The sequence below is a fragment of the Caloenas nicobarica genome, chromosome 1 (genome assembly GCF_036013445.1).
Source record: "Caloenas nicobarica isolate bCalNic1 chromosome 1, bCalNic1.hap1, whole genome shotgun sequence".
Classification (NCBI taxonomy): domain Eukaryota; kingdom Metazoa; phylum Chordata; class Aves; order Columbiformes; family Columbidae; genus Caloenas; species Caloenas nicobarica.
The window spans coordinates 194731527-194748958 of NC_088245.1; the positions used below are offsets into that span (position 1 = coordinate 194731527).

The 17432-nt window shown below is 37.6% G+C and overlaps 1 protein-coding gene across 2 annotated transcripts in view; it reads left to right on the forward strand.

Annotated features, from left to right (window-relative positions):
- MIPEP (mitochondrial intermediate peptidase) overlaps positions 1-17432 on the forward strand; it is a 76049-nt gene that overhangs the window by 22164 nt on the left and 36453 nt on the right. For both annotated transcript variants that reach the window (XM_065638037.1, XM_065638029.1), the window contains exons 11-14: positions 9033-9186; positions 10182-10259; positions 11236-11440; positions 14720-14829. In XM_065638037.1, coding sequence (XP_065494109.1) covers positions 9033-9186; positions 10182-10259; positions 11236-11440; positions 14720-14829 — 547 coding nt within the window. The remainder of the gene's footprint in view (positions 1-9032; positions 9187-10181; positions 10260-11235; positions 11441-14719; positions 14830-17432) is intronic.

The window sequence follows — 17432 nt, forward strand, 5'->3', positions numbered from 1 at the left end:
AAGTACAATTAACAGAAAGAAAAAAGGAATGTGAGATACAGGTGCTAGTTTACAGTTGATGAGAGTACAAAGGCTTTCTATTATTATTATTATTTTTAAGAAATCCAGAGTCTTCTATAAATCATGGTTAAGAGTCTCCCTTCAGGTAAAGAATTAAATTTCATAGTCTGGCATGTAATAAAAATTGGAAGGGATTTTCCTTGTCTTGATCTCTTTAAGTTAACCTGAGGGGTTCATCTCACTTTTATCTTCCAGTAACAAGGTTTTTTCAAGTTTCTTTGAAAGTTTTAAGAGAATCTGGTTTAGATAGTTAATTTAGGGTTCTATATTTTCATGGATGCCAACAGCATAATAATTCTACTAAAAAAAAAAAAATCGGGATATATCAGAGACTACATATAATAACCACCGATAAGAATTCTTGCCAAGCAGCTAATTTGTGATTGTTAAGAGTCTGAATGCTCACGTTCTGAAGAACAGTGATCCTTACTCAAATATCCCTAATGTCCAAGTTTATAAAAAGCATTCTTAATAGAACAGATAAAAGTCATGCTACACAAAACTGTCTTAGTTTCCTTCCAAATATATGGCTTAAATGAAAGTGATTTTAGAAGTCTGGATTTTATTTAGACTCAGTGAAGTCATACAAGCTTAGAAATAATTATTTATAATGACATACTACATCTTTGTTCTTCACAAGGACACAGCCTTTTTGTTTGAAGCCTGCTGTTCTTGAAGAATAACCAAACCTCATTGTGTCAGTTAGCTTCTTTTTAAAATTGATTTTTAAATTGGTTTGGCTACATTACTTCTTTTAAAAATGGTATACTGTAAAAGTAAGGTGGCTGGATTTTTTACCATAGTTTATCTTTTAATATAAAGCAGGAATTTACATCAAAGAAACTACTGTTTTCTTTGATATTTCTCCTTTCTTTAGGAGGGTACTAAGATTTCTCTTTGTAAAGTTTCTGAGCTCACATTTTGACACAAAGTACATATGAAAATTTTCATTATTTCCTGGGCTTTGTTATAAATACAGATACTTTGGTGTTTAAAATCAGATGTTCAGTGTGAATTAAGTTATTGGAATATGTTTTAAGGTAGAATGAAAGCAGAACAATCTTCTTTTGTTCATTTTTGTACTTCTCAGTCTTTCACAGTTTCAGACATTTATTAGTAAGCATATGAGTTATGCAATTCTACAGGAACAACAAAATAATTTAAGGTTCGTTATGACAATAAAAGGGACTACTTTTAATTCTTGGGTTTTTTTTTTATTCTAAGTCAAAGTATCTAACTGAAAGTTTGGCACAGAGGAAAAAATTATTTTCCACTGTAGATGAGTTCATATATATATTTGTTGATGCTGTTTCTGGTTTATTCGAAGTGAGATTTATACACTGGTGTCCCTTAAATGTAATATGATATTTCCTACATGTAAACTAAAAGCAATTTTTTTTTTTTTTTAAATATCCAGTAATGTAAAAATGCCTTCTTGATTTCAGGAAGTTGTATTTTAGATTAATAATTGTATGTCTGTAACACATAGAAATTTTGATGTTTCCTTTTCCTGCTCTTCCAGAAGTGCGTTCTTATCCTTTACGTTTCACAGAAGGGCTAGAAGAAAATTTACATGCTCAAGTTCAAGGGTAGCTGGGAAAACTTTGTAGCTCTACAAGTATCAAAAATCAATGCATACCTGTTTTTTCTGACCCCAGATACCCTAGAAGAAGGGTTCTGTGGTAAGAAATCCTTTTGACTGGAGTATGTAGTTGTCTGCAAAGTTCTGTTGTGACTCTTCTGACCACCTGTTCTTCCATCTCCTTTGCCCGCATTTTCAAAAGCATCTTCCCATAGAAAAGGCTCTGCAGTTCATCCTCTTGGGATTCAGGTTTATGACATGCAGTCCCGTCAGGGAAGCCAAAGTTCCGGAGAGGAGCAAGAGCTCATAGCTGATTCAAGACTTCTGCTACTCGTTGGTACCTTGCTAAGCCTGAGAGTGGCATTATATTTGGGTATGCCTTTCTCTGGTGACACAGACATCCGAGGTGCCTATCTGAAGCGCTCTCAATCACCTTGTCGGGGCCCAGAGCTCACATTTTCAGTGAAAGGGTATCCAGACAGGATGTTTGATTCTTGCCCTGGCTGGTTTAGCTGACCTGTATCCTTTTTCTTCCTTAGGAAGTACTGTGAGAATGTTTCCATGTATTTGCCAGCTTTGGAGATAGCGGTACAATGTTCTGCTGATGACGTTAGTGTGCCTTGTGCATCGTCCTCCCCACCGCATTCTGCCTGTCTGCGCAGCTGGTGCAGCAAGCAAGCTGCAAATTACAGCACACAAGAAAACCTGTCTTCAGGCACTTCTCTGCAGTTGTTGTCACCAAATGGAGCTCCAGTTCTTTTCCAATGCAGATATTAGCTGTCTGTCTCCAGAACATTAACCTTTCTTGCTAGTAGCAGTAACCCTTACCAGAAATTTTACTGGTAGCAGAATGCCTGTTAGCGTAGTTCAGTATGGGTCATAATAAGTTCCTTTCTGATTTCTTTTCCCAAAAATACTTGAATGCATTTCCTGTTGGAGATAAAAGTTGTAGCTTGGCTGATTAAATGTAGAGGCAGCTTGCCAAAGAGTGACCAGAAAGAGTGTGTTCATGTTAAAGCAGCTGCTTCTTGCAGTTTTATTTGAGTTTTTTACTATTTGTTTTAAATGGAAGGAACAAAGCCAGGCAACTATCGAACTCCACAGTTGATAACAGCTTGAAAATCGTGCATAAAGTGATTCTTGGAATGGCTGCTACTTTAACATGTAGTATAATAAAATAATTATATGCACAGTAGGGTCATCAACAGTTATTAGCCTGTAGATTATGCAGATTGCTTTGTTCTGACCAGTGAGCAGTTCAGGGGCAGGCTAAGATGGAGGATTTTGGAAACTGTTACTTTTTATGTTGAGTCAGTCACTATCAGTTAATTAATTAACGAAAGTTTTTGTCCTTTCGTTCTATCAATAGAGAAGTAATGTGCTGTGGAATGCCTGGTTTTGGTGGGGTTTTGTTGGAAGGCTTTTGTGTACATTTTTAAATACACTTGGTTTCAGGTTTGAAAAAATGATCAAAGAAACACCATACACCTGGGATAGAAGATGGTGAATTCTGAGTTCCCCTTTTAGCTTCAGGAGAAATGAATTTAACAGTCTTGGATCAGCCCTCAAAAAGGCTCTGCGTCCTGCACGTACAAAGTCTGTCTTTGTTACAGGGCAGTTCAAAGTGCTAAAGGAGTCTTCATCTTGGAGTTTTATGTGGTCTTTTAGGTAATCTGGCCTGGGTCAGAGAGTTTTCTAAAGGTACAACCCAAGACCCTTGAACAGCATTAGGAATTTCATTCCAAGGGCTGAGGGAAGAGAAGTTTCACTTGCTGTCACGCTCACAGTCCCCATCGCTGCCAAGCAGTTGTGCTGCGGTGTTGTAGATTAGTGCAAATTTGAGCACTGAAATACTGCACCTGGGAAATGTGTTCTTGCAGTTTCACTAAGGTGATGAAACTCTGAGTAACTGAGGTTGGGTAATCATTTGCTAGCAAACAGATGCTTTTTCCCTGTCATCTGGAAATGATGAAGTTGCTAATGGCTGCTACCGTTTGAGTGCCTGGAATCAAGCAAGAATCTTCAATAAGGGAGCATGTAGTTTGTCTGTAAACTCTTCCAAATACTTCTCCACCCACTCTCTCCAGCAAACTCCAGTTTTACACATCTAGGAGAGATTGTAAAATTTCCTGTTGTGGTCATTGAGTATTCTTTTTTGGGGAAAGATTCAAGTATTTGAAATTAATTTCTTCCCTTTTCCCCATTGTCCTCTAATCTTATCTAGCGTCCTCTAATCTTATCTTACACCTTTAATTCTGCAGTGAGTAGCATTAAATCTTGAAGGTGGGAGCTCAGAGAAGAATCAGTCATATGCTTGCTCTTGCCACTGAGAGGCAAGATCATGTACTATTAATAATAATAATAATTCCAGGAACTGCATTTTTGGTTATAGGACATCAGCTTCAGATAACTGAGGTTTTGGCCAATTTCTATTCTTAAATAAGCCCAAAGAGTAAGGTTTCCTGGAATCAGTGCAAATTTGGGGTTAGACTTTCTTCAATGGTAATTGCTCTTGATATGTGAAAAGAGAGTTCATATATGAGGTAGGATCACATTCAAAACTTTTGAATTTAATCTATGTTCTGGTGTCTGGAACGATTACCACATAGTGGGTATAGACTGGTATTAGAGAAAGATTTTTGAAGATGTACTATCTACTTCCTGAGCAGTAGCTTTTTTTTAGTACCCAATATTAATTTTGAAGTGTGCTATTCATTATTATAATCTGTGAAAATTGCTTTATATTATCATATTTTAACCAGTTTCTTCATAACTCATATGACATTGCAATGGCTGATAAACAAAAAACCATAAATACCAGATAACTTGCAGCATAATAATCACCACTGGCTGCTCTCAGGATTGTCCACAAGTAATTTAAATATCAGTCTTGAGTCATGAGACACTAGTGCTATTTGAGGATTTTTCGATATCTTTGTCTTTGATCTTTATTTGTACAGTGGTGTAGTAGTCAAGGCATAAATGAAGAAATAAGTGAGATCAAAACTATAAAGATTTTTTTTTGGCATTTTGTATAAAAAATGTTGGTTTTGAAAACTTTTTTGCAGTTTTCCGTTGGCAAGGGGAATATTAACACACATGTTTCATTAAATGTGGGAGAGGTTTCATCCTGACAATGTTCTACCAGCAGTGACTGACATGAACTTTCTGTAGTTATTATTAAAGTGGTTGTTTAATCAGGACCTCATTGTAATCAAAATGTCAGATTGTGACGTCTTCAAACATCAGCCAGAGTAGGGGACTAGTTCTCCTGGGGAGTCTGCCTTAAGCCAGTATAGTCTGTTACTGCTATTTTAATGTGTGGGTGGATAAGTATTGTGCTTTTCCAAAAGACAAAACTATTACGGACTATTTTCTCCCACTTTGGATAGTGACAGTGACAAAATACTTACCAGAAAGCCTTCTCCCCATCGTCTTCATCACGGGGTAAGTTCATGGGGATAATGCACATGTTCATACAGTGCTGAGAATGAGGAAGAAATAGGCACTGCTTCCTGTAATGTGTTCATATCAGCTCTTCTGTCCATGAAGAAATATCACTGCTTTCTCCTGCTAGTATGTATCTGCATTCTTGACAAAAACAAAATGAAACATAAAGTAGTTTCAGAGTTCTTCCCCTCTGCCCTCCAGCAAACTTGTTAATCCAGTATTTCAACTGTGGTAATACTTTGCAGTTACTGTGAAATGTTGTCCTACTCTGATAAAGCTATAATCTGTCTCATACTGCAGCTGTGTGGTCTTAGTCCTTGGCTACAGGTGACCTCTTTACAGAATCACAGAATGGTTGAGGTTGAAAGGGACCTCTCAAGGTCATCTGCTCAAACAGCGCCACTTAGTGCTGGTTGCCCAGGACCCTGTCCAGACAGCTTTTGAATATCTCCAAGGAGGGAGACTCTACAGCCTCTCTGAGCAACTGGTACCAGTGCTTGGTCACCCTTACAGGGAAAAGTTGGTTCGGTGACAACCAACAGTAAGACAAGGGGTAATGGGTTCAAGCTGGAACACAAGAGGTTCCACTTAAATTTGAGAAGAAACTTCTTCTCAGTCAGGGTGACGGAACACTGGAACAGGCTGCCCAGGGAGGTTGTGGATTCTCCTTCTCTGGAGACATTCAAAACCCGCCTGGACGCCTTCCTGTGTAACCTCACCTAGGTGTTCCTGCCCTGGCAGGGGGATTGGACTAGATGATCTTTCGAGGTCCCTTCCAATCCCTAACATTCTGTGATTCTGTGAAAAAGTGTTTTCCAACCTGCTGGTGATACTTTGCCTGATGCAACCCAGGATGCCATTCACCTTCTTTGCAACAAGAGCCCATTGATGACTTACGTTCAACTTGGTGTCCATCAGGACCCCCAGGCCCTTTTTGGGCAAGCTGCTTCCTTGCCGGGTGATCTCCAGCATATACTGGTGCCTGGGATTGTTCCTCCCCAGGTGCAGGACTTTGCACTTCTCCTTGTTGAAGTTCATGAGGTTCCAATCAGCCCATTTCTCCATCCTGTTGAGGTCCCTCTGCATGGCAGCACAACCCCCTCCTGTATCAGCCATTCCCTGCCAGTTGGGTGTCTTCAGCAAATGTGCTGAGGGTGCACTTTGCCCCATCATCCACGTCATTAATGAAGACATTAAACAGGACTGGACCCAGTATTGACCCCTGTGGTACACTACTAGCCACTGGCCTGCAAATAGACTTTGTGCCACTGATCACCTCCCTCTGGGTCCAGCTATTCAGCCGGTTTTCAGTCCAGCTCCCTGTCTGCTCATCCAGCCTGTACATCGACAGCTGCTCTGAGGATCTAATGGGAGATACCATCAAAGGCCTCACTGAAGTCCAGGTTGATGATGTGCACTGCTCCCTCTTTGTCTGCCAGGCCAATTTGTTTCATCATATTACGTTATCAAGTTGGTCAAACATGACTTGCCCATGGTGAATCCATGCTGACTACTCCTGGTGACTTCCTGTGTGAATGTGGCTTAATTTCATGAAGTGTTTTAAAGGATGCTGTTATTGACCTTCTTACCATTTCACATTCTCTTTTCCTGCAGCTGAACTCACTGGTAGGAGTTACATGTTTGGATTTCCTGCAACTGTGAAAATCTGATGGTTTGCTATGACTGTGAGCTGTTGGTGGAGTGAAATTTTGATTTATTGAAGTATGTGTTTGTAGTATTGTATCATATGGGTTCTTTCTCAAAATATCTCTTACAGTCAGCTCTCTTCTCCCAGTTGACAGGGAGGAAATGGCAGGGAAACTCTGGATGATATTGGATGTCTGGAGAGAGGAGTATGTGAAGGTACTAGATGGGCTTTGCACATGGTCAGTATAGCTTCGGCAGGGCTGATTGAAATGGGCTCTACAAAGAGCCCTTATGTAACCTCCATGATAAACCACTTGAGTGTGTCTGCATTAGTCCCCTGGTTTTGAGATAGTGTTGCGGCTAGACTTTGTGTTACACCTGCATTAATAAACCTTTCTGGAACCTAAACCAAGGTATGGGAAATTTGAGTGGCTCTGCAGAAACAAGTGTGGGATGAGCAGGCTTGGGGCAGAGCCAGAACTAATAAATGCTGCTCATCTGAGTTGGCTCTGAGGAGACGTAGCTCTAGGTTACTACTCAACTCAAGGCTGAATTAGGACTAAAAGTAATGTATAACTTTGTCCTTTTTCAGTGTAATTTTTTAGCTGTATGAAAAGAGTATCATTACCTACCATCTCATCCTTAATTAATTTTGAAATGTTGAAATTTTTATGTGGAGAAATCCTGCTTCACATTATAGTAAACTTCTATTGAGACAGTACTTTTATAGCGAACTTTTCTTTTATGGTCAGTCCTTAGTTAAGGAAGCAATTGTTTGAATTACAGATGGGAAACAAAGCTTAGTATTCATAGTACTATGAAGGATGATGGTGTAAGATTTTAAAGTGATGTGACAAAAAGCAGTCCTAAACTATTACAGAAGTTGTTATGATTCACTGCTGAAAGGTGTTATTTTTCCTTTTAATAAAAGATCGTTTTAACATGTCTTGTAGTCTGTATGCAGGGGAAGCTTCCAAGCAGAATCAAGAGAACTGAACATTTAGTGGTGGGTTTAAGTTTTCATGGTAACAATCTGAGCAGAAGGCAATCACAGGGTGATACTATGAAAGTCTGGAGATATCTGAGATTTACCTTCTACAGCTTTCCAAACAGTGCCACTGTTGAAGGAGCTGCAGTTCTTAGGAATTACTGACTTAAAAATCTGAGGATATTCAACACATAGACTAATTCTGTACTTCTGGGGGGCTCCAAGTGTAAAGCAGTGTCTTTTGTACTCCAGATTTCTGTGTCATGTTACATGGAGATTAACTCATCTCTTCTGCTTTCCTTTAGAGATATGCTTCCAGTCTTTTCACCTAACTTGATCTAAAGTTATTTATATCATGTGGGGTTTTTTTGTTTGTTTTGTTTTCTTTTCTTTTGGTGTAAAGACTCTTTTTGAGTAAGAAGGAAAATGTGTGTATTGCAGTGTGTGCATGTAGAGTGTGAATTTAAGTGTTGCTACGCATCTTGAAGAAGTTCTGTCAGTATGATAGAGGCAAAATCTGCTTTACTTTCTATGTTCTAGTATAATTAAAAATATAATGGAATACATCGGCTGTAGCTTCTTGCATTTGTAGTGTGAAAATAAGCAAAATCCTGTAACTGAGCATACCTGTATTTTTGACAGATACATAGTTGCGAAATGCTGCTAGAGTATGTGATAAAGGTAACATAAAGGATGTTGAACTCCAGGTCACAAACTATAATGTTCAGGTGGCTCAAAGCTGTGAGGTAATTTCTACATGGCTCAGAGAGTCCCCAGAGCTTGAGGCATGATTCATGCACAGGAGGTGATTATGTCTCCATGGTGTTTCTATTGCTCCAGGCGAAGACCAGACTACAGAGGCCGGGGTGCTTACTGGTTGGTGTCCTGCCCTAGCCGAGGATTTGGTTACACCATGGCCAGAGCCAGTTCCATCTTCTCATCAGTCACACGGTGTAGCCTTGGCATGGGAATCACATTTGAGTGCCAGTGGCTCAGCCTGGGGACCCATGGTGTTGCCGTGGTCAGTTTGAGCTATATGTTCACCACATCTCTGAAAATCATAGTCATCATCTGCTGAATTTGGTATCCAAATTTGAATATAAGAAAAAATGAGTCACTGTGAAGCGCTGTGCCATAACTATTCTGACTTAGTTTCGCTGTTTGAAATATTAAACCAAATATGCTCAGTAAGGGCCTTGTGAGGCTCAGCTGGTGTGTGTTGTCACATCCTATGACCTCGAGGTGAAGACTGTAGTTTGTGTAGCAAAGCTAACTGACTATTTTGGGATCTTTATATTTCCATAGGTACAACATTGATCCTGGCTTGTACTGTCCATTTTTCTCTCTTGGGGCGTGCATGGAAGGTTTGAACTCTTTGTTCAGTCAGCTCCTAGGAATCTCCCTTTATGCTGAACAGACACAGAAAGGAGAGGTTTGGTCTGAAGATGTTCGAAAGTTGGTAAGTATTCTTGTTCCCAGCACCTGAAGTGACAAAGGGAAGTTAGACAAGGTGGTGTGCTCCTCTGAGCCATGAGTCAGATTTTGGTTTTAAATTATTTGGGTACCTATCAAAAACACAGACCAGCTGTCTAATTTTAGTTGAAGTTAGACCTCAAGGGGTTCATACTCTCCAAGTGCCTTTTGTATGCTTGGTATTTAATGGCCTTTATAATATGTCTCTGTGTGAGGGGTTCCTGAATAAGAATCAGTTTCTCTGTTTGGAGATCATTGTTGTACCTTTCAAGCTGTCCTTCTGAATGAACCCTGCTAGTTTTGGGGGGGGTTTTCTTGTTTGTTTTTTTGGTTTTTGTTTTTGTTTTTGTTTTTTTGTTTCAAATGACTCTAGATGACTAGAATACTCTAAGTGCATATTCTAGTAGTCATGTGTCTTATCCTCATTTTTATGTTCTGTATGCCATCTTTGAGATTGGTTTTTGTGTCTTTATTTTTCTGCCCTCTTTTCAGAGGGGGGTGGAAATAAAAACTTGGGCAATAACTCACTCAACAGGCTCCCAGGTTCTTCTGTTGTCTTCCCTCCATGTATTCATTTCTGGTCTTCACTGCTCTTCCATCTCCAGCAAGAGCTGCTGTTCTTTATACCCTGTGGGTTAATTTATAATTACTCCTTAGCCTTTCTATTTCTATGTTAAATAAAATTGTGTTACTGTTGACTTCTCAGAAGTCATTTAGGGGCTACAGACGGTGTTTCTTTTAATACCAATCTGTGACTTACCAGTTTTGAGTGACATGCAGAAATGGCTGCAGTTTGAGGGATGAGCAGTAAATCTTGTATATTTTTTTTCAACTAAAATTACCAATGGGTTTTACATTAATTATTCCCAGTTTATTTGTAATTTGTTAATTATAAATCTTCGGATTAGAATACTCCATCTTAAATTTACACATCTTAATCAGTACTTTCACTGTGGAAGTTATACTTTTTTTTTTCTTCAGGCCGTTGTTCATGAAACTGAAGGTTTGCTAGGATACATCTATTGTGACTTCTTTCAGCGACCTGATAAACCACATCAGGTAACATTTATGATCTGACTCCAGCATAGGTTTTATTTAGGTAATGACTGTAATGTTAGGGCCATTTGCGTTTGATGTTAATTTAGTAAGATATGTCTCGATTTAAAACAAATTAAATTTAAACAGGGAAAGTCTGTAACTTCAAATGTAGTTTTAGGTAAAATATTTTTGTGAGTAACCTTTCATTTAAAAAACATCACTTGATAGGCTGAACTCAGACTCTTAGTTCTACAGAATGTCAGCCACTATGAGAAATCATAGAATTCTGTTTAGAGAACTATTTACTATATACAGTTAAAACAATCTGAAATTTTAAAACTCTCTAAAGGTGAAAGGTCATAATGACAACAAATTTTTATTCAAAATTCTACTTAAAACCATAGATGGTTCCAGCTGTTGTGGCTCACTCATGCTGCCTAGTGCCAGTATATTAACAAAATGATGCAGTATACTAGACACTTCACTCTGTAGAAACATCTGCAAATTACCACTCTTGGTGAGGTAGTAAGTGGACAAACTTTAAATCTGCTTTAGTTTAATATATTACTCTGTTTTGCTAATATTTCACAATGTGCTAGGAGTGCTATGCAGTGTATTTTATAAAGAAGTTACTGATGAAGAACTATCTATAAATTATGGATTGGGCACATCACTAAATTTCTTTGAGCTAGTGATATTTTTTGGAAAAATTGAGAGGTTTCAATAATTCTAAAATAAAAAATAATATTTTATTTTCTAAAAGCAACATGTTGTTTTCTTTATGGAATAAGGTAGTTACCTTATGAATATGAAGCAAATAATAAAGATGGAGAAATGCTGCTATTAAGAACACTATTAACAATCATTGAAATCAGCTTATGTAACTGAGTATATGTTTAGTTTGATTTAATAGTTTAATTGAATAATTTCATCATTGTTTTAATATCATTGATATAATGACATTGGCTATCCATATGTTTGCTTTTACCTTGAAAAGGATTGTCACTTTACAGTTCGTGGAGGCAGGCTAAGGGAAAATGGAGAGTACCAGCTGCCTGTGGTTGTTCTGATGCTTAGTCTGCCCCATTCAACAAGGGGTGCACCGACGCTACTGACTCCTGGCATGATGGAGAATCTCTTCCATGAAATGGGACATGCTATGCATTCTATGCTGGGAAGAACTCGGTACCAACATGTCACTGGTAAGAAAGTTAGAGTAGTGATTTTTTTAAATTTTACTTAAATGTTTAATTTCTAGAAGAAGGGCGTAGATTAAACAAACAAACCAACCATCATTTTTAAAAAAGGATGAACGAGAAACGATTGAGTCACATTGGTACTTCTACATCTTTGATGACTTGAAAATACAATATCAGATCCCCAGACATTATCTAAAATCCAACAAAACAACACTTGAATATTTTTCTTCTCCTAATAAGAATTAGCCATCTGTATCTTTTCTTTCTGTACTGCTGATCTTTGTTCTAGCGGTGGTATCCACTCTTGCAAGTTTGCCTTGTATGGAGTTTATAATAATGGAATAGTTGGAGGTTTGAAAATAAATTAAGGTAAACTTGTACCTAGTGTACAAGCACAATGAATCCTGGTTTGGAAATGATTTAGGAGAATCTGTAAAGCCAGACCTTTTCTAGTTGGTTCTGTTTAAAGCAAAATTGATAAATTAAAAGTTTATTGAAATGGCAAGCATGATAAACAGGTAGGCCTTTTTATCATACATAAATGAAGATGAATGAAAATGCTATCACAGCTTCGTGGATGCACAGAAAAGGAATATTGCCTTTTTTCATTTAGTCCCTCTTCTCAAGCAGTAGCAGTGGGTGTATTGGCTGACACCTGGCAGGCTGCTGTGGTCTTCTGCAGTTGTGGTAAATGGCTCAAAGACATGATCTGGCTAAAGCTGCTCTGCATGCTGCTTTTCTTACCTGCAGACAGCTTGGTATATCGTCTTCTATAACAGTGTGCTGGAAATCCCATTTGCAGTAGGCATTTACTTATAAAAAAAGCCCCACAACCAAACAGATGAAATGATACCTCTCTTGTCTGAAGGATTTTTTTAATGTTTTACCGTTTTTATATTATGCTAATGATACAAAGGGGAATCCATGGTAGAGTTATGTGTTATCAGCAGATACTTTGCACCCAGTGACAGATCATACTTTCTTAAGTTTTCCCCTTAAGATAGACTGAGCTGTTTGTCAGTATGTCACTACTGGTCATTGTTAAAAAAAATGACCACTGTATATGCTCTTTCAGTGTAAGCTCTGTGCGCTCCTTGGGACAGTTAACTGCTCTCCCGCATCCCTTCCACTCACGTGGCCTTGCTCTTTTTGACTTCCAGGGGTACTTATGTGCCCAAAGTAACTGCTTTGGGGGAATTCTCCTGTTGTGGTGGTGAATTGTATTCATCTACATGTCAGAAAGGCCTGAAGGGGCAGGAAATGGCTAATTTTGAGGCTCTGACTTTCCATGAGCCCCTGTATATGACTTCAGCATTGCCTTAGCTGCAGACAGTCCTGCGTCCCAGGGGATTTCACTCCAGATCTAGCATTGCAAAAGCAGCATCGGAGGTCAGTCGTGTTGTTTCTGTGGATAATCCTTTGTTTTTAGGGTTTGGAATGTGTGACAATCAAATGGCTCATCCCCAGGGATGTCTGTTAGGAGCCATCTGCTCTAATGAGTCTCATTTCCACACTGTGGTGTGGAAAAAAGATGACTACAGGCTATTGTGAGAACAAAAAGTTTGGAATTCTAGTTGAGATGCACTCTGTGTATTTGACGTCTTTCTTACTTTCCCCTGCCCCTTTTTTTGATTAACATTCCCAGATATTCAGGAACCCATTCTGCTGCTAATGGACCTAAAACTTGAATAACGCTATACATTTTCAACTTAAGATATGACTCTTAAAATTAATCTGTCATTTTACTATATGCATGTATTGATTGTTTAATGCATATGGGCATAGATTTTTTAACCCCCAGCTTGTATTCTGTTTTGGTTTCTCATGCAGTAGTGAATACCTACATTTGTTTTACAGGAGGACTAACTTATCCCAGATAACTGCCCAGCCTTTTACCTTTCTAACTTTCAGATAATGTAATTTTTCAGGAGTCTCTTTAATGGTTACTAAAAGAATTCTGTCACTTTATTAAGGAGCACTGAGAAAGCATAAATGGCTCGATGAACATCAGCGTAGTTCTGCAGGCATTTGTCTTCAGTGCTGCCTTGTTTTAGGCTTTTTAAAAATTATTTTCAAACAACAACAACAGACGACTCTACTAATGAAATGTGGTGGCACAAAAGAAGAATTTGGGCTATTGCATAAGAAATGCATGACTGAATACTGCAGCGTTAGAAGTATTCGAGTGATTAAGAAAGATACTGGTGAAACCTCATGCAATGCTTGGGCATGGTTTTGTGTCTGATCTGAAGGTGAATTCAAACTGAAGCAGGTGCAGAGAAGAGCTAAAAGTCTTTGCCTTCAGATAATGATAGCTGAGAGTATAGTCTCAATTTAGAAGGTAAAAAACTGTGTGGGAAATGCTATTTATAGTAAAGAGCGGTACTGGTCTGAAACCATTGAGTGTAAACAGATTATGAATTCAGATTAAAAATGAGAGATTTGTGAAGATCAAAGGAATTATTTTTAAAAATAGCCTTCAAGGAAGAATAGTAGAAGCAAACCCCATACTTACATTTAAGACTAGTTTTGAATGTTGACATTGTCTTTAGCAGACAGGGATAGAGGTGATGACCCAGTGGGTCCTTTCTTAAAGCAACAATTTTGTACATCCCTGACTTTGATACAGAAATTAGAAATGCAGCTCTGATTTGGTGATGTGGTATACTTCCATTGTGTGAGGTGTTGATAAAGATAAAAGTAAATAAGGTTTTTGGGAAAGTGCTTTTTTGCAATTGCAAACTGCTAAGATATTACCTCACTGCACTTAGAACATGTCTTCAATCTGCAGGAGTGTTCCTTGGATGAATGACTTGGTATTACAAAGCAAGGTTAATATAAAGCATAAGTAAGCTCAGCAAACAGATGGAAGCTAAAAATTGTAACTGTGAATGGGATTAAGGCAGAGTTTTATTTACATTGTAGTTTGATTTAGGTTTAAGACACTTAAATGGATTTGGTGTTTCATGTAGGGCCAGTTTGGCTGCAGTCTAGTTTAGTTTAAAAAGGGTGTGATCCAGAGCTTTATAAGGTGCCTCACCCAGCTGTTCAAATATTTTGTTTTACTTTCTGATTTATAGTAAAATGTGTAGGATTATAATGAAGCTTTTCTGGCAATATGTACAATAATGCTATGGAAATAAAATATTGACTTAATAAATGAAAGAACATTAAAGTTCACCAAAAGTCCAAACTCAAAGTTGCAAAACCTTTTGGGAAGGGTTAACTATTTGTGTTAATGAAAATAGTAAATGCTAATGTGTACAATTATTCTACCTCTAGGAACCAGATGTGCTACTGATTTTGCTGAAGTTCCCTCAATTCTGATGGAGTACTTCGCAAATGACTACCGAGTGGTTAACCAGTTTGCAAGGCATTATAAAACGGGACAGGTAGGGCAAATTAATATGTAACACACTGAAAGTAGAAATAAGTGTATTCAGGGACAGCGTAACATTTTCATGAGTTATGTGTTAATAATGTTTAAAGCAAACAATGGATAGAAATTATTTTAATATTATAATTCTAATTTTTCAGAAAAAATGTTAATGTTCTTATAGCAGAAAAGATAAATGTAATCTGTAAAAACTACTAGATCCTTATATCCAAGGTTCCAATTACATATTTAAAATCTTTTCTTCCTATAAAGGTTGTGTAATTTCTACACTAGACAAACTTAGTGTGGTAGGTGAACAACTTCTGTGTGAATCAAGTTATGTGGAATGTTTTGATTTTATTACAGGTAAGTTATGACAAAAATAGTCATTCATCATCAAACCGTCTAAAGTCTGTCTTAAAACAAAGCTCAGGCACCAAATCATAGAAATAATTGAAAATTATCTTCAGTGTTTGAAAACTCCTATTTTTAGCACAACGTAGGGTGGTGACTGAAATATTTTGTGATGAAAAGTGTACTATTTTAATTAGAATTAGATTAAGATGAGGATTAGTTAGATTCTGGCAGTCATTAATTTCTGCATTAAAACTCTGATCCCTTTTTTTCATGAAGATATTCCATGCCAGTCTAATGCAAGGATCTACTTTCTGTGAAAAATTTAGAAAACAGTGCTCTTTGGAACAAGGCGACTTTCGGTGGTTGTTGTAATGCAGGACAGCAGAACATGATTTACATTTGTACAGCCATTTCAAAAACACAAACCAGGCAACAGTAGCCAAAGATCTTTTTCTAGTGCTTTTGATTGGGACAAGTTTCAGTGTACCCAGATGCGATGGTTGAGGAATAGCCTTCCCATCAATGCAAAACCAAGAAATCCTCTTAAGTTGTGTAGTGTTACATTTCACTGAAGCCTTTTATCCAATACTAACCATTCAGTATGTTTCAGTATTACGTTTGCCTCCATTGAGCAATTAGGAAAATGTGTTCCTTAACTTCTATTTTAATAGATACTGAGAAATTTGCTCTGTAAATCTGCCTTTTTTTAAGAGAGTAATCATTTCTGCAGAATTGATGGCACGAAGAAAGTCTCCTTGAAACCTAAGAGTTACAAATACTCGGTTCAGAAGACTTTATCATTTGTATGCTTCTGTCCACTTACCAAAATACTGCTTTTTAGTGTTCTTTATAAAGTTCATGCAGTGTTTAAGCATAGTGGAGTTAATCTGATTGCATATGAGTTCAGAGAATGAGCTTGACTAAAACATCTGAAAAAGATTTATGGAACATTATATATGGCTTTGTATTTTCAGAATGGCTTAACAAATCTAAACCATGCTTAGTTGCAGCGCAAAAGCTTAGAACCAGGCACTGTGTCCTATTTGGCATTTACAAAAACAACTTCTGTTTATAGATGGTGAAATCCTGCGCTTTCAGACAGCAATTGAGAGAGGTTTAATGTAGAAATTCAGTCTTGAAGGGGGCAAACATGGATTATGCTGGAAGATGAGAAAAAAGAGCCTGAAACTGCTGTGTAGTTTTTGAGGGCTTTAGACTGCTCCCTTTTAATTGCTTTTTTAAAAATTTTGAATGTAGTTTTAAGCCATTATCTAACATATATAAATCTGCTTTTGCTTATGCTGGTTCATCTAAGCTAGTTTTAAGAATCTGATATCAGGTTTCTGTATCTGTCATTTAAATACAAATAGATTGAAGTTTTCTTTTCTGTTCTTGAAATTCAGTGATTGTTACAGGAATTCCTTTGATCTGTTGTGTATGAGTTACAAAGTACTTCAAATAGAAAATCCCAACTGTCTTACATTTACAACTTCACAAAAATCCTTTTGGGGCTTATATTTTCTCTGCTTGTTCCCTAAGTTTTTTGGTGTGCAAATGGAAATTTGAATCAACATTTTATTCTCCGTTTTTTTAGTTATTTGAAAGAAAAATGAAGTCACTTTACCCCCTTTCCAAGGGGAAGGAAGATAGATGGAACAGTTAAAATGTGCAATTTGTAAAACCATTTCATCCAAATGTTGTTCCATAAGAGAACTTCCATTAGGTTGTTTGTTTTGGGGTTTTTTATGAATACAGAGACCAAGTTTTTGTGTGCAAGAAGGATCTTTCCTGCAACAACTACACCAATATAGCTCTGCTAGATATTGATGAAAGGCTTTTTACTGACCTAGCTTGTTGAGGACACAGTGCAGATAATTTTAAAAAGCATTTTTGCATTACTGCATCTGTTTTTGCATATCAGTGTTAGGTGATGTCATTTTAAATGTTACTCCTGAGCATAATTATGTCAAAAAAACTTGATAGCATAGTCCCAGCTTCTGAGCCAATTGTAGAAGGATTGGTCCTGAGCTGCAGTCCGTGCTGAGGGTCAGCACTTATGCTTAGGTGAAGAGGAGGGGAAAAAGGTGGTGTTTTGATTATGAAAACATATGCACTGTTAAAAACTGGTTTTTAGTAGCATTGCAGAAAAAAAGATTTGGTGAGCAGGCTTTCACAGATGAGAATGCATTATGCATATAGATGTGGGTCATGAGGATCTGGTCCAAAATATCCTGTAGTTTATAAAAAGCCTGACTGCTTTCT